At 46.4% G+C, this 20,982-nt stretch overlaps 1 protein-coding gene and 1 long non-coding RNA gene across 16 annotated transcripts in view; one reads left to right on the forward strand and one right to left on the reverse strand.

The window, feature by feature from the left end:
• NAV1 (neuron navigator 1) overlaps nt 1-20,982 on the forward strand; it is a 369,462-nt gene that overhangs the window by 163,164 nt on the left and 185,316 nt on the right. For 7 of the 9 annotated variants that reach the window (XM_056815718.1, XM_056815720.1, XM_056815722.1 and 4 more), the window contains one exon: nt 2,077-2,844. The exons of the other annotated variants lie outside the window; for them this stretch is intronic. In XM_056815718.1, coding sequence (XP_056671696.1) covers nt 2,077-2,844 — 768 coding nt within the window. The remainder of the gene's footprint in view (nt 1-2,076; nt 2,845-20,982) is intronic. 9 annotated transcript variants of the gene reach the window in all.
• Nucleotides 1-20,982, reverse strand: part of LOC103093828 (uncharacterized) — a 125,726-nt gene that overhangs the window by 25,232 nt on the left and 79,512 nt on the right. For all 7 annotated transcript variants that reach the window (XR_001627818.2, XR_001627811.2, XR_001627819.2 and 4 more), the window contains 3 exons: nt 4,040-4,112; nt 521-560; nt 248-310 (listed from right to left, as the gene is read on the reverse strand). This is a non-coding gene — a long non-coding RNA (uncharacterized LOC103093828). The remainder of the gene's footprint in view (nt 1-247; nt 311-520; nt 561-4,039; nt 4,113-20,982) is intronic.

The raw sequence follows: 20,982 nt of genomic DNA on the forward strand, positions 1-20,982 counted from the left end.
TCATAAAATAGATTCTATATTTATACTTGGTCATATTTAGAGGTCATTTACGTCAACTCTCTCATTTTACAGATAAATAAACTGAGGCCCAGAGAGATTACTAGACTTGGTGATATTAGAGAGCAGAGTCCCAGGACCTAGAGGCAATATTTGGCACATAGTAGGCATTTAATAAACATCTATTGAATGAACAACTTAAGAAAAGAAGACTTTGCAATTACTGTCAGGAAAGCGAGCCCTCTCTTACCACCTCTACCTCTCCAGCCCCAGATTCTTCTGGACCTCTGGCATTCCCCTATTCCAGGGCCACCTATAAGAGGAAGAGAATTGAGACTGAGTCTCTGTGGGGTGTTTCTTTCAATTATGCCCTTTCTCCTGAACATAGGGTATACGATTAAGTCAGGTTGCTGGCCTCTTGGACCTCCCTAATCTCATTTTTTACCACCTTCCCACCCAGCTCCCAAAGTCTCACATCTGTGATCTGGACATGGATGGGCATGAGGTCCTGATTGTTCCTCACCTCATAAGACTAGCTGACATTTTTCACAAGGCCAAGAGACCTAGAAAAATCAAGGAAATTGATTATCATAAAGGGGGTATCTACGGTTTGATTCAAACAGAACTTTTGGCTCTGCTGGCTGCTGCTTTCCGAAAAACCCTCCAGATCTCCATAAACACCCCGTCCCCATCGGATTTCCTAGACCGAGCATTGGGGTCTCCACAGTCCAGCTGCTCTCCCTTCCCACCCCTACCCACTTCACCTGACTCCTCACGGAGGGGGCTGGAGGGGCGCTGGACTGCACCACACCTAGGCTCTCTCTCCTTCCCTCTAAGACGTGACTTCCCAGACCAGACACCCCCAGAAGGGAAACCTGGGTCCCGAAGTTAGCCTGGGAATGGGAAGAGACCTTTACTGCTCCAGCGGTCGGGTTGTTAGCCTCTTGACGCTGCTTGCCAGGTCCTAGAACAGACCCAAACCCCTTTCACGCTTTTAGAAGACTCTTCAGCTGGGGTCTGTAGGGAGGCTGGTTAGCAAATGGGGGAGGCCACGAGTGGTCAGAAACCTTCTTCTCTCACTCTTTTGCCCCTGGAGTGTCCCCTCCCTCCCCGATTCCGGATCCCATTTTTCACCGCCCTCTTCTTGCCCCCTAGCCACCATCCCCCCATCTCCCTGCCTCCTGGAGTCAGACTCGGCCAAAAGACGGGGCTGGGGGAGGCTGCGTCTCCTGCAGCTCTAGGACTTGGCCTCTGCTGGCCTTCCAGTGGCCGTTTCTGTCTCTCGGCAGCGGAACAGTGAGAAAAAATGTTCCGATCCCTTATCGACCACCTCCCCGCTCCTACCCCGCCCCTCGGGCTCCCTGCTCGCCGACACCTCCCCCTCCCCGGGCCAGAAATAGATTTCTCTCTTGCTTGCTTGCTCGCTCGCCCTCTCGAGCTCACTCTTACCTCCCTCCCCTTCGCCTTTTTTTTTTTTTAAATCCCCTCCCCTCTTCCTGAGCTCCGAGCCCTGAGCATCTTTCCTCGCGGCTGCAGCGGCGGGCAGAGGGAGGGCGCTGGCCGGGGGTGTGAGGGAGCTAGGGGCTGACAGCGCTCGAAGTATCAGCAGCAGCAGCAACAGCAGCTGGGAGAGGCAGCTCCGGCCGCGACCAGGCTTGAAAAGCCCAGTCCTCGCGGTGCGCCTGCCTGCTGCGGCTGCATCGAACTCGGAGCGACTGGAGGGCTGGGCATCTCTTTCATCCATCTTTTTATTTATTTTTATTTTGGTTTCTCACTACCCCACCCCTTTCTCTTCTCCACCCCTTCTCGTCTTCTCCCGCCTTCTTTTCTTCTCTCTCTTTTCCCCTCGTTTTTTCTTTCCTCCCTTTCCTTCTCCTCTTCCTCCTCCTCCACCTTCCCCCTTCGCTTGTCTCCCGTCCTCCTTTTCTTTTTCTTCCATCCTCTCCTCCTCTTGTCCTCGTCGTTCTCCTCTTCTCGCCTCTCTCCGGCGCCCCTTGGTTCTCTCCCTTTCTCCCTCCCTCCCCTCTCTTCTTCCCCCTTTCTCTCCTTCCTCCTCCTCTTCTCCCTTCGTGATTCCAGACGCCCGGATCTTCAATGCGTTCCTGGCGGGCAGGATGCTGGGCACCTCCCTCAAGAGCCTGCAACCCGAGGTGGAACTGAGCGGCGGCGAGGGCTCCGACGAACTCAGGGGCTTCGGAAAGAAGGCAGGCGAGGGCAAAAGCATGATGCCCAAGCGGGCCAAGCCTCCAGGCGGCGGGGTGGCCAAGGCCGGCGCTGGAGAGCTGAAGGTCTTCAAGTCTGGCAGCGTGGACAGTCGGCCCCCGCCGCCGGCCTCCAACCTCCGCAAGCAGAAGTCCCTCACCAACCTCTCCTTCCTGACAGACTCGGAGAAGAAGATGCAGCTCTACGAGCCTCAGTGGAGCGACGACATGGCCAAAACGCCCAAGGGCTTCAGCAAAGGGGGGTCCAAGGGCCGGGAGGCGCCCCTCATGTCCAAAACGCTCTCCAAATCGGAACATTCGCTGTTTCAGGCCAAGATGACCCCTGGCGGGGTAACCAAGCCCCCTTTGGCCCCACTGGCCCCGGGGCTGGGCAAGCCAAGTCGAATCCCCCGGGGCCCCTATGCAGAGGTGAAGCCCCTCAGCAAGGCCCCTGAGGCGGGTGTCAGCGATGACAGCAAGTCTGATGACGAGCTTCTGTCCAGCAAGGCCAAGGGGCAGAAGGGGGCACCACCACCGGCACCCGCTGGCAAGGGCCAGGAGGAGCGAGCCTTCCTCAAGGTAGATCCCGAGCTTGTGGTGACTGTGCTGGGCGACCTGGAGCAGCTGCTTTTCAGTCAGATGTTGGGTGAGTGCCTTGTCCGCCCCCTTTTTTCCCAACCTCACTGGCCTTGCTGTTCCCTGTGCTGAGCTGGGGAATTGTATCTCGAAGTTGTGGGGAATGAAGGAGTCTGTACCCTCCCCCTACACTCCCCAGGGGCAGCCCCTGGTGTACCTGTAAGTCAGTTTCTAGTGCTCCATCAGAGGAGGGTTTAAAGGAGGTTCCTATCCTCCTCATTTCCAAGGCCACTGGGCCAGATGTGCAATGCTGAGCTGACAACCCCCTCCCCATCTGGGAGATGGCCCTGGAGCCTGCCCCAAAGGTTCTCCTGCTCCCCCAGAAGTGAGATTTTGGGGTTAGAGGAAGAGAGCCAGAGGAAGCCTAAGGGAAAGAGAAATGCAGAGAGATGAGGCAGGGAGTGGCTGTATTTTGGAAGCAGTGGGGGGATTCCCCACTTCCTCCTGCAGTCACCTAGTGTAAGCTAGTGTAATTTCCAGGGCACTGGGAGTTGCACTCCGACTCCAAGTAATAAGCTCTGCCAATTTGGACTTTATTCTCCTACTCCCATTCCTAGCCCCATTTTTTAAAAGGCTGGTGAAGAGTCCGAGCTTTTCAATAGAGCTTTTTTCTCCTTTGCCAAAGAGTTTGGCCTTAAAAGAAAACAAGGAAGCAGGCACGAAGGAGGGAGTGTGGATACAACCCCTGATGGCTTAGAACAATGCTTTCTTTGGCAAAGGAAGAAGAGAGATAGTCTCCATTGTTCTCAGAGCCAAAAGTGGCAATTTTAAAAAACCTAAAGCACTCTGCTTCCTTGGGGGGAGGGGGCCAATTCCTGAAGAATGAGAATCTGCCATGGAATCTGGGGGTCAGGCAAAGAGAATGGCAAAGCACCCCATATGGAGCAAGTGTAAATGAGAGCTACGTTTGAGAGAGGATACTGCAACCAGAAGGAGCAGCAAGGGAGGTTCTTGGAGGTCAGGTCTTACCTCAATGGTAAAGAGCTCTATCTTGGTACTGGGTGCCCATTGCCCTAGGGCGGGGGACTGGGGTGGGGGGAGAAAGGGGGCGTGTCTACACTTCTGCGTAAAGGGGAAGGACTAAGCATGGGCTGCTATCTGAGTGACAGGGATGTAGCAGGAACAGGGAGGGGATTCTGACTGGAGAGAGGGGATCCTGAGTTACCCCACCTTCTTGCAGATTCTTAAAATAATCCACTTCTCACCTGTCCAGAGGCAGGGAAGATGTCAGGAGACTTCTGGGCATCTCCTCATGGGACTTTTGAGCAAGAAGATCACCTAATAATAAAGGTGAACGAGTATTAGAGATAGACAAGAGCAGTCCTATTCCTACTCACCTCTCCACCTGCTGCTCCCAAGATGCATGTTAGGGAAAGGGAAGAACTGATTGGAAAATGGCCTGTGGCCTAACTAGGGAGTGTTATAGAAGGTATTGGGTAAGGGTAACTGCAGGAGAGTGGCAAGGGGAAGTGGTTTCCTGCCCTTTTTGGCATGGCATTGGCATGTCTGCAGGTTCCAAGAGAAAGTTATAGCAGTTGTTGCTAAGAACCACTAGACAACTGGTGAAATGAATTAGCCCCCTACCCCCACCCCTATTGCTGGCTGATGTGATGACTCATCAGATCTGACCTCAAATCTGTACGCTCCATCTTCCTCCCCCCCAAAAATTGGCCAGGAGGGCAGGTCTCTAGGATATTCTCCATCTCTTGCTGCCAGCACTGAAGCCTATTCATTTTCTATAACTGGAGAAGGGAAGGCAACTGGTAATAACACTCAGAAATGGATTGAGCTTGGGAAGGTGCCTAGAAATAAGAGGGAGGGGAAGAAGAAGATCGAAGTGCACCTGCTCATCTGTGCAGGACTTTTAGGTTGTCAGAGCACTTTCAATAAATCATTTCACATAGTTCTCACAAAAGCCCTGTGAGGTAGACAGGGAAGGCATATATTCTTTGTTCTCCTTTTTCAAAACTGAGAGCTAGAGGTTAAGAGAGGCCCAAGAACACACAGCAGGGCCAAGAGGGCTCAAGGGTTCTTTCCAGATCAGATTTTAGAGGACATCAGAAGGGAACCTACAAAGACAAAGGATATTTGGACAGGGAAGCTTAGAGAAGCCCAAGCAACCCCACTACCAACATAGCAGAGGAAGGGGGCTGAAGGAGGTGCCATTGCCTCCCCAGAAAATCTCTGGCTCATCCTAACTTTGTACCAGGCTTGGTGATTGATACTGATTTTCCCATTTGCTAGTATCCACCCTCCAAGTTACTTTGAGCATATTTTATATTTACTTAGCTGTGTACATGCTGTTTTCTCCCATGTAAGCTCCCAAAATTTAGGGAGTATTTCATCTTTTCTTTGAATAAACAGCCCCTAGGCACATAGTAGGGAATGAGTGAATTAGGAAAAAGGAAAAAAAGGGATCATTTAACATTCTCAATCAGAATAAGGAGATATTCTGCTTGCAAGCTGGCAGGGTAATGCCAGGCTCCGAAGTTGATATAGGGAAGGTGTTTCAGGGCATGAGAAGCCAGAGTCTCCAAAGCAATGCCCCATGTCCTCTATCATAGAGGAAGGAAGAAAAGGAGAGACTTCAGGGTAAAATTTGGGGTCAGTCTGTATCCCATGAAGGTACTACTGCAGATGTCTAAGATAGAGGCCTTACTGAAGAGCCTTTTAAGGGTAGGGTAAGAAGTTTAGGGTCCAGAGTCCAGCACTTATAAAGCTGGTTATTTCCCTTGTCCTAAAAAGCCAAGGTTGAGTTCCCAGTCCAAGAACCTGACAGCAGCCACGTAATAAGGTCTGGAGTGGGTTACCAGGACAGCAGGCACCAAGTGAAGGCTTTTTGGAATGAAAGGGAAAAATGGGAATGAAATCTGATCACTCCCTTCCCAGGAATCAGCTGGGGCCCAGATGCTTAAAGGATTGCTCCATCAGTCACCTTGAAATCAGCCAAATTGTTAAGGATCCAGCACTGGAAAAAATCCTGGGAAATTTGAAGTTGGGGACTGGAGTGAGGGAACACAGATATTACTCCACCCCTACAAGATTTTAGACTCATGAGATTTCATGGGACAGTTTAACTCCAGGGAAGAGATGGGGGCGTTGAGGTCTGACTTAAAACAAGACCAAAGACAGAATCCCATATGCTAATAATGTACTAGGTGACCTGGCCTTAGTTTCTATGTCTGCAAATTAGAAGAAGCCCTTCCCATCTCTCTTCCTCATAGAGTAGGAACAAAGGCCTGAAAAATACCCCCAAACTCTTTAGAGAGAGAAAGTAGAAGCATATATTGACTATTAATAAATGATGATTAAATATTAATGATGCTGAGAGTGTGACTCATAATATTTTTCTTATGTTAATTTCTAAGACTGAGTGTGAAGATGTCAAAGCAAGTTCAGTTCCTTATGCCTCAGTGAACATTCTATTCTACCTTCAGGCAAACTCAGCAAATGGGAAAGCTGAGGCTGACCCAAGTTCAAAGGGTAAACATCCAGGATTTTGGACACTAGGTCCCACTCCTTCACAAAAAGGACTTTATGGGCTTAGAGTTGCCATGTCAACAGCTTCACAGTTAAGAGCCCAGGTCAAAATCCAATGAACAAGGATGACCATGTCTGTCTATGTTGGAAGATCATTTTCTAAGCTCTTTGGAAATGCATTTTCAATTTTTCATGCCAGAAAATCTGCTTTGAGATGTCCCATGTTGACAGAGGGAAAAAGAACCTCAGGTTAATATTTCCTTTTCTGTCCTTAAGAATAGGGACTAGTTTTGTCTTTTGTTGTTTATTAGGGGTTTTTCAAGGTGAGGGGGTTGTTTTGTCTTGTTTTATCTTTGTATCTTCAAGGCTTACTGCAGTACTTGGTCCATAGTAGGTGCTTAATGATTATTGATGACTCCCTTCCAACCAGTACTGTGGCCTAGTGGATAGAGAATTGGCTGCAGACCCAGGATGCCATGGACTCAGGTACTGCTTCAGATGTAGTATGTGACCCTGAGCAAGTCATGGATAGCAAGAGGTAAATCCAGGATTTGACCCCAGCTCTTCCTAATTCCAAATATAGCATTTTTACCATTGTGTCACTCTGTCTTGCCTCCCAGCCCTGGCAAGAAAATGAGATAAAGGAGAGTAATTTGTACACCCTGGCTTGGCAGGTGACCTTGAGACCTTCAAACTTGGCTCTGTCTCTGGCATTCTTTTAGGTGAGGCTACCTTTGGTTGTCTGTTTTCTTCATTGTGGGTTATGCTAGTGCATGGAACCTGGATAAGAAGTGCTGAAACTAACTCTATCCCTAGGCTTGCTGTGTGACCTTGAATAAATCTCTGTTTCTCTGGACCTCTGTAATTAATGGAAGAGTTGGGGAGAGGTACAATGTTAGCATAATAATAACTTATATCATGATAACCCTTTAAGGTTTATAAAGCATGAAGTACTTTTAAGCTGCTCAAAAGAAGCATTTTTTAAAAGGTAATTGAAGCTGTTTAGGCTCCTACCTTGGGATTAATGCTAAGAGATATGTTGCTCATGATCCTTTTATTAGTTTTCTAAAGCTTATGTCCTCTCAAAAGCCCTGAGCCCAGAAAGCTCAGGATGAAGGTGAGCAGGATGTCCTTTATCTGATTCATCCTTTTGGTCAACATTACACCCAGAAGAGCTCCAGGGAGAGATTGCCCTACCTCCAGGCTAGCCTAATTCTTTACTTATGCTATGGTTTATGTCACATTTAGTAAGAAATTCATAGGATCATAGGATTTAGAATTGGAAGGCCCAAAGACGTAAATGACCAAAGGCTGGTAATGAGTAGAAGAGCCTAGATTAGACCCCAACCCTTCTAATTCTAAATCCAGTATTCTTTCCATTATGCCATGAGCATCTGAGCATTGGACTTTGAACATATGTGTAAGTGGTAGATATTAAATGAAGATTTTGGAATGAATGAATAAGCAGGCCCCTGGACTATCCCTTCTCCTGAGAGGTAGAAATGCAGAGAGCTTCTGTACCTTACAAACTTTGGGACAAATGAGGAGGGAAGGATGCTGGGGAGAATAACCAGGGGAAAGAAGATGGGGAGAGGAGAGGTTTCCTCTACAGTGCCCTGGGAAATGCCCTTCATGAGTCCTTGGTATTACAATAGCATCCCATTTCTTAAACTCTGGATCCTACAATTGAGCAAAGGGGGTGATCAAATGGAGCTGTTAGCCATTATATCAAGGGCCTACCTGATCACCTGATCCAGGTTAGGGAAGGGGCTATGGTTACCAGTCTTGGAAAGGGTGCATCCTTGGCACTTCATCCCTGAGCAGGGAAGGGCAATAGGGACAGACCTGCCCCCCATATTTGCTATTTTGGGTCCTAGCAGCATGGATCTGGGCTCCATGCCAGCCTGGCATTCAAAGGAAACAGAGACCTCCTGCAGTATTCCCCCCACCCTTTTCCAGCTCACGTGGAAATCCTCGGGTGCCAGATACTTTTATCTCTTTCTCAATGCCTCACACACAAATTGACCCTCCCCCCCACACCCATTCTACTGGCCTCAGGATACAGTGATTGAGGTGGGGGCCATGTAGTTAAAGAATTAGAATCAGACTGAAAATAGTCTAAATCTTTTCCAATCTGGGCATGGCCCTGGTGGTCGGGGCTGCTACTCTTGCTGGCCTCCCTGATTCCCTTGCCACTGCAGCGTACTGCAGCACTTTTCCTGCTGGAGCTGAGAAGGGAGAGAGAGGCATTTTACACACACACACACACACACACACACACACACACACACACACACACACACACCCCTCTTCCTCCTGCCTGTCCTTGGAATTTCCCTGAATCATATTCAGCCACCTCCTATCATATATTAAAATTCTGCCCCACCCCCACCATCCCTAAAAAAATGGTCTTCCAGCTTCTGCTTGAACATTTCCACTGACCAGGAACTCACTACTACCCATTCCATCAGAGGACAGCTTTAATTGTTAGAAAGTTCTTTCCTATATTGTGTTAAAATCTGTTTCCCTGAAATTCCCACCTACTGGTTCTAGTTCTGCTCCCTGGAGCCACAGAAAACACAGATGACAGTCCTTAAAACATATTAAGAGAGCTATTATGAGCAGGATGGGACCTTAGAGATTACCTAGTTCTCCCTCACCTCATCCCCATTTTATAGATGTAGACACTGAGAGTCAGAGCTATGAAGAGATTTGCCAAAGGTCAAATAGGTAGTAGGTTCGGGATTTGAACCCATGTCATCTCTCTTCACAGCACATCAGTGCCTCTCTTATTAGGACTCCATTGTTTCTTCCTTGGCATTTTCCTTTGGAAATAAGCTCATCAGTTTCCTCATCCATCAGGTGGGTCCTGTAGTTCTTTATCCATCACTGAGAAGCTAGAAACAACCCTGAGAGAAGTAATGACAACTCCTGGTTCTAGAAACCCTGGTGAAAAGATGGCCATCCACTTGGTGGGCTTCCCTTCCACCGTATCCCCCAAAGCGGCTCATCTCTCACTGACATACAGATGAATGTAGTGCCTGCCAGAGACTCCCAGTCCTGCACAAATGAGCCTGCTTCCCACCTTCCTCCCAGGCTTGTCCCTCTGCCTCCAGACCATGAATGAGCTTCAGAAGGAGAGAGGAACTGAGGGAAGGAATGAGCAAGGGAAGGGGAAATAGATGCCACATGTTTCTCATTTGCTCTGGCTGACCTCCCCCCCAACACCCTGTTTGGATTACCCAGGCATGTTTGATGTCCTGAGCCTATAGCCTTCCCTCTCCCGCACAGGAAGGACCAGGGGGCCAGGGACAGGCCTTGTGGGCTGGCTCAGGTTGGAGCCCCCAGCTGGAGTAGGAGGTGACCCTAGAAACTGGAGCCAGCCCTGCTCCCAGCCTCCCCAGCACAGCTGCTTCTGGGGGTGGGGCCTTCTGCCAAAAAGGAGAAGACCAGGGACACCTAAATTCTGTTTAAGCTCATTTATCCAGGACCTCAGCTTCACTGTGGAGCAGCAGGACTGGAGGTTCATGCTGGGAAAACGCCTCAAGCGATGTTTGTATCTCCCTGCTGGGGTCCTGCTTTCTACCAACATAGATGAGTCCGGGGCAAGACTATATACTAAAGATGTGGCTGATGCAGTTATAGAAATGATCTCTGTGAACCAGTGGGCTGGTGGGGGTTGAGGGGGAGTTGGAAGTGTTTTGGTTGGCTACGGATGAAGAAGAAGCAATATTAGCCCTGGAGCCCTTAAAATAATCCTAGATGTCTTAGTTGAAAGCACTTTATAAGGAGTAAATCCTGACTTTGAATTCAGAGGACCTACATTCAAATTCCAGCTCTACCTATATCAACTCAGGCACGTCGCTGACTTCATTGGGCTTCAGTGTCTTTCTGTAAAATAAGGGAGTTGGACCTTCAGTCTTCTAGCCACAGCCATCTGGTCTAACCTCCTCATTTTCCAGATAAGGAAACTGAGGCTTTTTTCCCTGGATGCCTACCCTAGTCTTATGGGAGGGAGGGAGAGTGGAGAGGAAGATTGTAGGAAATTATAGGTAAAACGAATGGGAGATGGAAGGGAATAGAGAGCTGCCCAGGCTCTGGAATGCCTCCACGGTCTCGGAGGGTACAGTTCCTCCATGCAGCCTCAGCCCTGGCTCTCGTGAGTCCCAGGCCTCTGCTGCCAGGCCCACTGCTATATAGCTCATTTGACATCCAGCTTCTCCTCTAGCCAAACCTCAGGGAAGCTGCCAGAGGCTGCCAGAGACTCCAGCTTGGTCCCTGTCACCCTGGAATCTCCTTTAAATATCTCAATGATACATTTCAGGGCCACTGGACTTGCAGGGATCTTGGCAGCTTTTTCTGATGGTTGGGGGAAGGGAAAGAGGAAGGTGGTCAGCCATTCCTCATTGCTCCTCACAGTTCCAGCATCCAAAGAACCAGAGATGAATACGGTGGAGAAAAGAAGTGCTTCCTGAGATGGCACCCCCATGGGATGACAATATATTCTTTTTTTTAAAACCCTTACCTTCCATCTTGGAATCAATACTGGTTCCAAGGCAGGAGAGTGGTAAGGGCTAGGCAATGGGGGTCAAGTGACTTGCCCAGGGTCACACAGCTAGGAAGTTCCAAATTTGAACCCAGGATCTTCCATCTGTGGTCCTGGCTCCCAATCCACTGAGCCACCCAGCTGCCCCCCTGAATGACAATGTATTCAAAGCTTCTGGATTTGACTTGTAAGAGTCAAACCTTGCCATGGGTCCAGGTCATCTGGGTCTGGGGCAAAATAAGGAGCTATGAGGATGAGGAATTAGCCATGGGACAGGTGGAGGTAGCTAAAGACAATGTGTGCAGAAGGACCATCCATGCCTGATGCTTTGATGGAGTTGTGTTCATGTGTGTCTTTCACATACGCTTTTGTATATGCATGGGTCTGCCTTTGGTTTGCATGCCTGCGCTCAATGGTATGTGTCTGGGTCTCTTTGTGTTGGACTGCATGTGTTTGTGTTTATGAGGACAGGGCTGGACAGATTTAAGGATCGAATATAATAATAGCTCAGCTGGGCTATGAAGTAATAATGGCATTTTCATGAAGCTTTGTGTTTTTCAAAACATGTTACATCCCCCTACTCTCTTGATCTTTACATTAACCCTGTAAAGCAGCTGGTGCCAGTTATTGCCCCCATTTTACAGATGAGGAAATTAACACTCAAAGAGCTAAACAGACTTGCCACATTTACAAAACTAGTAAGTAATAGAGCTAGGATGGGATCCGTTCCCCAAGCCTGAGGTTCGCACAGATATTTTCTGGAGGTTTGGTCTGCTGTAGTGCCTTTCTTAGAAAAATGCAGTGTTTATCAGCTATTCCCCAGGCTCCTCGACTGCTGACTTCCTTTGCCCTCTGGGGAAGTCCAACCCTAAAGAGCAGCGTCATAGAACAAAGGAAAGAAATCTGGATTGTTGTTCATTCTTCATTTTTAAATTTCCCTTTTTAAAAATACTTTGGCCTTAGAATCAATACCAAGTATCAATTCCATGGCAGAAGAGAGGTGAGGGCTAGGCAATTGGGGTTAAGTGACTTGCCCAGGGTCACACTGGGAGATGTCTGAGGTCGTATTTGAACCCAGGACCTCCTGGTTCTCTATCCACTGAGTCACCCAACTGCCTCCATCCTTCATTTTTAAAGAGGACCAATGACATCATGAGACAATCTTGACTTGACTGTAAATTGGACTTAAGTTTGGCAGAGTTAAACAAAGTCCGTTTGCCTCTTTCTTCCAGAAATCTGGATTGAAAATCAGAAGCCCCTCTCACTTGGCAAATGCAGAAACAGCCAAGTGAAGTGACTTTGGTCAGTCTAGTTCTTTGTCTTTATCACATTCTGTCTAGTATCATTGAAGAATTCAATTCAATAAATATGCAGTAAGCAGTTATTAAAGGCAGAGCAAGGTGCAAGGACCAAGAAATATAAAGGCAAAAATGAAACAACCCTTGCCCTCATGGAGCTTATAGACTTACTGGTAAGGGATAGTGCATATCTACAAAGAACTATGATATGGTTCAATGCATGATAGCCAGTCAACAAGCATTAAATAAACATTTTCTATGTGCCGATCACAGTGCTAAATAATGGGTATACAAAGAAAGCCTTATCCCCCAGGAACATACATTCTTAAAAAAAAAAAAAAACCTATTTTCTGTCTTAGTAACAACTCTTAAGACAGAAGGGCAAAGAGGCAGCTAGGTGGCTCAATGAACAGAGAGCCAGGCCGGAGATGGGAGGTCCTGGATTAGAATCTGGGGCCTTGGACTCTTCCTAGCTGTGTGACCCTGGAGAAGTCACTTAACTCCAGTTGCCTAGCCCTTTACCACTCCTCTGCCTTGGAACCGATATTTAGTATGACTTCTAAGTCAGAAGGTAAGGGTTAGTAGAATTGCTTGTCAGTTCTGGGAGAGGCGAGGGAAAAGGAATGGGGAAAACCATTAATCATGTAACCATGGAAAAATATTCTAAATAAATAAAAAATAAATGTTAAAATATTTTTATAAAGGAAGATAAGAGTTATTAAAAAAAATACAGAAGGGTAAGGGTCAGGCAAACAGGGTAAATGACTTATCTAGGATCACACAGCTAGGAAGTATCTGAAGCCAAATTTGAACCCAGGTCATCTCCACTCCAGGCCTGGTGCTCTATCCACTATGCTACCTGCCTTCCCCAAGGGCCAGATATTCTAATGGGGAAAGTCATGTGTACACAGAATATATATAAATAAGTCCATGTGAGATACATACAGCACTGAAGAGGTGGCCAGAGTCTGAGAGAATAGGTCAATACAAACAGAGAGGATCAGGAAGGGCTTCCTGGAGAAAGTGGTGTAAAGTGGGTTCCAAAGAATGATGAAGAGGGGAAAAAGAGGGCATTGCACTTCTTTTTTTTATTTTTTATTTTTTGAGGTATCATCCAAATTTTATTAAGAATATTTGAACTCATGCAAGTATTTAAAAAGAGTTTCTATAGATAAATGTATCTCCAAGTTGAAAACATTTCTTCTAAATATTCCTAATGCAAAATGAACAGGAACATTTGAGAGTAGAATTTTAAGTCAGGAAAGAAACGTAAAAGTCATCCAAATGTTTTTGTAAATATTTAAGGGCTATCTAAATATCCAATTTTACAGATGAAAAAATTGAGGGAGGGATAGAGAATTTAAATGACATATAATATGTCCTATAGCTAATTCAAGAACCTAGGTCTCCTGTCTGGGCATTGCACTTCTAAGAAATGTTGTGAGCAAAGATATGGAAGTGAAGACTGAGTTCTGTCCCAGGGAAAGAGCAGTCTTGTTTAGTTGGGTCAGTGAGGGTATTGAGGAGAACCTTAACGTAATAATGCTGGCTAGCACTTATAGAGCACTTAAAAGTTTGCAAAGAGCTTTACACAAATTAATTATCCCACTAGCTCCTCATAAAAATGCTGGGGGGGGGGGCGGGCAGTTAGGTAGCTCAGTGGATTGAGAGCCAGGCCTAGAGATGGGAGGTCCTAGGTTCAAATCTAGCCTCAGACACTTCCTAGCTGTGTGACCCTGGGCAAGTCACTTGACCCCTATTGCCTAGTCCTTACCACTCTTCTGCCTTGGAACCAATACAGAGTATTCATTCCAAGACAGAAGGTAAGGGTCTTAAAAAAAACAACAACAAGCAATGCTGGGAGGAAAGTGCTATTATTTTCTCCATTTTACAGAGGAGGAAACTGAGGCAAGGAGCGGTCACATGACTTATTCAGGGCCACAAAGCTGGTGTTTTCGGTAGGATTTAACTCAGATCTTCCTCCCTCTTAATTCAGGGCTCTAATATAATGCAACATACGGAGTTATTTATGGCATTAGATCGTTAACTCCAGGAGGATGGGAACTTATTTTTCCTATATGTAACCTCATCTTGCAAAAAATCATTCATTTAATCCGACTGAGATTGAGATTGATCTGGGGTCACCTTTGTCCTACTTGTCCTCAGAATGTCTGAAGCCAGAGGGAAATGTTACCTGAGCAAGGGGTGGGCAGAGGGAGGAGGGCTGGTCCTTGCTATTGATTCTGCAATTAACAAAGTGTGCGGTGGGGAAGGTCTCTGAAATGTTTTCGGAGATGATCAAAATGAAAGCCTTTGCCAGTCCCAGGTGACAGCAATGCACTTGGCACCTCACAGAGATAATTGCCCAGGCTCCATCACTACTCCTGTAGTTCTAGCTGTCTATGAGAGACACCCAGGCACAGGCAAAGGGGGCAGACCCAGAGAAAAAAGGAGAGAAACATTAAACTAGGATGTGGGTGGACTGAAAAGAACTTGGATCCCTTGAAGATCCAAAGGTCTAAGCAGACCCAGGGCCAAAGGTTCTGTTCTGGAGGCTCAGTTCTAAATCAGAGTTGGGAACTGCTACCTCTGATCTGCCTAAACCAGGGCAGATTGATATGAGAAACAGTGGCATAGTAAATTGAGCATTGGAGCTAAAATCAGAAAACCTTTTAGCCAGGTGGCCATGGGCAAGTCACTTTCCCTCTACAAGTTTCTTTATCTATACAAGAGAAATTGGTGACCTGATGATTAAGAACAATGAACTTGGAGTCACAAAAGATCTGAGTTCAAATCTTACTTCCGACACTGATTAGCTATGTTACTCTGGGCAAATCAAATATTGAGTCCCAGATTCTCTTCCTCCCTCTCAACCCTTTCCCATCCACTTAGAAGGCAAACAATAAGATATCACTTAACCTTTCTCAGCCTCAGTTTCTTCATCTATCAAAGTGGGGATAACACTACCTCTCTAAAGGTTGTTGTAAGGATCAAATAATGTTTGTAAAATATTTTGCAAACCTTAAAGTTCTATATAAATGTGAACTATTATTAAATGGTCACTGAAGGCCCCTTCAAGCTTGGATTTGGAACAGCTTTAAAAGTAAGCAAGAAAAATGGCCTGGCATGTGGCAAAGCAAAAGGGAGAGGGCATTCCAGGCATTTGGCACCAGTCAAGAGAAGGCAAAGAAGCAGATGTGGGCTGAGCAGACTAAGAGGATATGGAACAGGTTCTCTTCTGGGAAACAAAGGGAGAAAAAACTGTGGTGTGAGGAGACAAGGGAAATGAGAGGGTCTAGGACACTCTTGGTGCCTTGAACCATTCCTTTGATGTTCCTTGGAGCTGCTTTCCTTGCCGTGAGGTCTGAGTGTTACTGTAGAGTTCCACTAGTATTTTGGGACCTCGATACTGCTCTGAGAATGTAGACTCAGCTAAAATTCTAAAAGGGCCCTTAGAGATCATCTAATTCAAACTCAGAATTTTATAGATAAGTAGCAGAAAGCCCAGAGGGAGGGCTTCAATTTGGCCAAAGTCACCCAGCAAGCAACAGAGCTGAGAACTGAGCTCAGGTCTGTTACTAGCCAATGTTCTTTCTACTACATCCTACTGCCTCTGGGCATCACCAGAGGGTCTGGGTGTTAGGCTGGGGTCCTCCTGTTCACGGGAGTTGCCATGAGCCCTGAGTGTTGTCATGAGGGACTTGCTGTTTTCTAGTACAATCCTGTGATGCATTGTATCAGAGGAAGATGAAAGCAATCTTGTAATTATTTTCTATATTTTGCATAAACTTAGTTATACTTTGTATAAACTTCTGGGGTGATGCCCTAAGGGACTATAGAGACCATCATGGTGTCTCCTATAGAATATAAGCCCCTTGAGGGCAAGGACTCTTTCATTTTTATCTTTGCGTACTCTTGCCTACCACCTAATGATATTTATATTACTTTATAATAGATAGATATTATAGATAGAATATAATTGATGCCTGTTGTTGATCCATTCGTGCAGTGTCTATTTATAAGCACTCAAGTTTGATGGCACAGTAGGCTATGCCAAGGGCTCTCCAGGAGCCTGTCTGGATCCCAGAATTTGGAACCAACATTATTGACACATATGTCAGAGATCATCTTCCCAAACCCCACTTCAACTCCCTAAAGTGGAGGAAGCATCCTGCTATAAGCATCAGTCTTCTGGGAGAAGAGGAAAGGTTCAAAGGGGATACTGATGAATCTACCCGGGAAATCGTAAAGGTCATGGTCATGGGGAACATTGAGGATGGAGCACGTATATGAAAGGAGAGTGGGAGCCATAGTAAGTTCAAGTTTCTTAGTTAAAGGAGTGCCCCCTACACTAAAGACCCTCAACTTATCCTCTTGGTAAAAGAGAGATCAGAGGCATATTTCAGGACTCCTTCTGTTGGTTCTTCAAGCTGCCTATCAGTTCACCCAACTTCTGTTGTGCCCCTTCCCATCCTCAGCTCTAGCCAGTAGCCTTCTAGGCTGCGGTTCACCACGCTGAGGAATGGTTTTTGTCAAGAAGCCTATTTTATTGTGGCTGATAAGCCATCTTGGCACAGAGAGGACCAATAAATCCTGGCTCCTTCCCTCCTCTCTCACATTGGAACAGGTGGGCATGATCTATCCTAGAAAAGGCATTTCCCACCAAACTAGAGGGCTGAAAGGAGGAAGCCAGTGCCTCCCTCATCAAAGCCAGAATCAGAGGGAATTTGCCACAACAGATCAGGGGCCCAGCCTGTGAGGGACGAGCCAAGAACGGGGTATGACGCTAGCTGGCTCCCCGGGCAGGAAATGGATTGCCTCTCTGCTACAAACAGGGATCCCAAACCCAGGGAAAAGTCACTTAACCACTCAGTACCCTAAGCAATCTCCAGGGAAAGATGTGGTGTCCTACTGCAGCTGCCTCTTACTTCTTGAATACAATTCCTAGACTTAACTTGAATTTTACAAATTACTGTAACCACTGGGGCCAGGCACCTCCCTGACCTGAACACCTACCTACTGTCTGCAAGCTAGAAGAGAGGAGGAGATAGGAAAGAGGCATTCAGCATTCAACAGGGATGTACTAAGCACTTACTATGGAACATTTATTAAGCACCTACTGTGTGTCGGGCATTGTGCTAAATGCTGGGGATACAAAAAGAAGAAGTCAGTCAGTCTCTGCCCTGAAGGAGCTTACAATATAATGTGGGGAAAAATACATGCCAGACACTACTAGCTCCTGGGAATATGAGGACAAAGGACATGGGGACAGGAAGACTGAAAAATAAGAGGTCAAATGCCTGCCCTCCAGAAGCATCCATTCTGTGGAGGGAAATAGCACATATACATATAAAGAAATACAAAGTATGGACTGGACCTGTGATTTCATTGGTCTGGGAATTCCAGGTGAGGAAACTCCCTCTACTGTTGTACTTTCTTTTTAAACCCTGATCTTCTGTCTTCTGATTTTGAATCAATACTGAGTGTCATTTCTAAAGTAGAAGAACTATAAGAGTTAGACAGTACAGGTTAAGTGACTTGCTCAGGGTCTCAGAGCTAGGAAGTACATGAGGCTAGATTTGAACCCAGGACCTCCCATCTCTAGGTCTGGCTCTCAATGATGGCCCCTTGTACATCAACACTTTTACAAGTCATGGTATAGAGAGCTGCCTCTCTAGGATAGCTGAGAGACTAAGTGATTTGCCCATCAAATATGCCAAGGTGAGTCAGAGTCAGATTGTGAAGGGTTTTAAATACCAAATAGAGGAGCTTGGGTTTTATCTTAGAGGTAATAGAGATAGCTGGGTGACTCAGTGGATAGAGAGCCAGGCTTAGAGACAGGAAGTGTTGGGTTCAAATTTGACCTCAAACATGTCCCAGCTGTGTGACTGTGGGCAAGTCACTTAACCCCCATTGCCTAGCCCTTACTGTTCTTCTGCCTTGGGACCAATACACAGTAATGATTCTAAGACAGAAGGTAAGAGTATTTTTTTAAATCTCTTCAGCAGCTATATGGGGGTTGGATTGGAGGAGAAGACTTGAGGCAGGGAGACTAGTTAGGAGCCCCCTTTCTAATAGTAGGAATTGGGGTAGAGAGACTGAGCCCATCACTGAATTCTGAGAAGGAGAATAACCTGAGGACCATAGACATCTGTGGTGGTGGGTTGGTGGGGATAAACGGAATGGAAAAATCCTCAGAATCTGGAAATAGGGAGAAGGAAGTATAGCTATTGCCCCTCCTGGGCCAGTATGGAAAAAGGGGCATCTAGGAAGGGCAGACAGCTGGCGATCCCTCAGGGAAGGGACTCGTTCTTTTCCTTGGAGGGCTCCCTGAAAGAAGACACCAGTGTGATTGGGTGCAGGAGAGGGAGACGTCCACCTCTTGCCCTCTAGAAACTCCGAGTGTGATGATGGAAATTCCATCCCTGTCTTCAGGGGAATCCAACCCTTTTTTTGCTTGTTTGTTTAAACTCTCCTTCAGCCTGTTCTCCTGAGTAATTCTTCCCGCCTCCCCATTAAGATTCTCTGCCTCTAATCCTTATCCCTCATTCTAGCGATCTCTGAAGCGCTGTACCCTACCAGGTTGTTGGGAGCCCATCCCAGCCTTCACCATAAGAGGATGATCTCTAACCCCAACAGGACTGGAGGGCCCAGCTAGAAATTTGTCTTCAGGTGTTCATGGCTCCTTCAGCCTCCTTCCTCAGAGTAGCCTAAATTGTGCACTCAACGCCCAAACAAGTCCATTTACATGCTGGTTTGCACATAATGTGCATATGGCCAAACCTATCAAAATCTTCAGATCTTTTCAATGATATGTTCAAAATCTAGTGAAATTGCTCGTTGGCTGTGGGAGCGGGGTGGGAGGAGGGGAGGAAAAGAACATGAATCTTGTAAAGATGGAAAAATATTCTAAATTAATTAAACTTTAAAAAAATAAAAAAATCAATATCAGTGAGAATAGCAACCCCCCAAAATCTTCAGATCTTTGTTTATTACTTCCATTCTTGGCCAAAATCCGTAACTCTTAATCTTCATCACTGTCTCCTCCTCATTCTTTCTTCTTTTTCTTTTTCAAATAAACACTTACCTTCTATCTTGGAATCAATATTATGTATTGGTTCCAAGGCAGAAGAGTGGTAAGAGCCAAGCAATGGGGGTTAAGTGACTTGCCCAGGGTCACCCAGCTAGGAAGTGTCTGAAACCAGATTTGAACCCAGGACCTCCTATCTCTATGCCTGGCTCTCAATCCACTGAGTCACCCAGCTACCCTTTTCTTCCTTATTCTTGAGCCCTGTTGTGCCACTGAGTTGGCCAAGCTCAGATAGCCCTCTCCATCAGGTTCCCCATCAGTGTTCCCCCACCTCTCTTCTAGCTGTCTCTTGCTTGTCCCTGTTTGGCGCTTTCTGTTTCTTGCAGCTTTCCTTAGAGCAACAGCAGATTTTGCCTCAGTACACCCCGTTCTCATTGTGCCTCCAACACTGTGAATGTTTGGCACTCATTAGTGTAGGCCCAGATGCTGGCTTTAGAAATCAGACGCCTGCTCTGAGGACACCAGGAGGTAGGAATGGGTCCAAACAGCACCGACTGCCAGAATGGAGCATCTGCAAAATAATCTTCTTAAAAAAAATTTGTGGGGGCAGACAGTGAGTCTGAGGTGCAGAGCTGGCCTCAGATACTTCTTACCTGTGTAACAATGGGGCAAGTCACTTAACCCCCAATACCTTGCCCTTATTGCTCTTTTGCCTTGGAACCAATATTTCATATTGATTATAAGACAAAAGGTGGGACCTTAGAAAAAATTGTTCCTCCGCTTGTGGAGACAGATACAATAGCTGTGTCTTGGGTCGGGGAAATCCGTGAGTCTTTTTCTCTACTAGGTTAGATGTTAGACTTAGATATAGGGTATATTTACCTTCTTTAGGTCTCAGTTTCCTCTCCCTATTAAATAAGGTTATTAAAACAGAAGGTCTGTAAGCTTCTGCCATCTTTGAGAGTCTCTGGTTCACTATAGAAATACTTTCCATATATTTGAGCCTTAGAACTCTGAAAGGTAAATACCACAGGTCTTATCCCCATTTTGGAGATGAAGAAACTGAGACTCATAGAGGTTGAGATTTGCCTATTTACATCACTGGTGAATGTCAGAAGGGAGATTTGAATCCAAGACTTGCTGGTGCCAAATCAGGAATTCTTCCTACTACAGAACACTGAACAGGAAGGAGATAACAGTCCCATGTAGTGTGAAGGACACCCGGCTCCATTTCTGATTCCATGCCAGGCTGTGGAAATACCCTTTTTGAGGATACACTGGCCACTTCTGTCCCAACACCAAGTTCCCCAACATCTCCAACAGACTGGCCAGAGTGAATCTGCAACAATGGAACTGTTATTTGTCAATCTCATGAACAAGTCTCAATTATCCATGTCTTTAAAGGACATCAATGCTGTGGCTTATCTTTACTATCTAAAAGACATTTCTTTTAAGCTGGGGGTGTGATTTATAATTAGGGTGGAGGGATGAAGAGAGATGAGAAGGCATCTAGTCAACATCAAGTGATGGAAAGAGCATTGGAAGGGGGCAGCTAGATAGAAAGAGAGCCAGGCCTAGAGACCAGGATGTGGGGGGGGGGTGTTTGCAGGATATCTTGGGTTCAAATGTGGCCTCAGATATGTCCTAGCTGTGTGACCCTGGGAAAGTCACTTAACTCCCATTGCCTAGCCCTTACTGCTCTTCTGCCTTAGAACCAATACACAGTACGACTTCTAAGATGGAAGGAAGATAGAAAGGAAGAAAAGAAAGAGCATTTGGAATTCAGAAGACTGA

The sequence above is a fragment of the Monodelphis domestica genome, chromosome 2 (genome assembly GCF_027887165.1).
Source record: "Monodelphis domestica isolate mMonDom1 chromosome 2, mMonDom1.pri, whole genome shotgun sequence".
NCBI classification, from domain to species: domain Eukaryota; kingdom Metazoa; phylum Chordata; class Mammalia; order Didelphimorphia; family Didelphidae; genus Monodelphis; species Monodelphis domestica.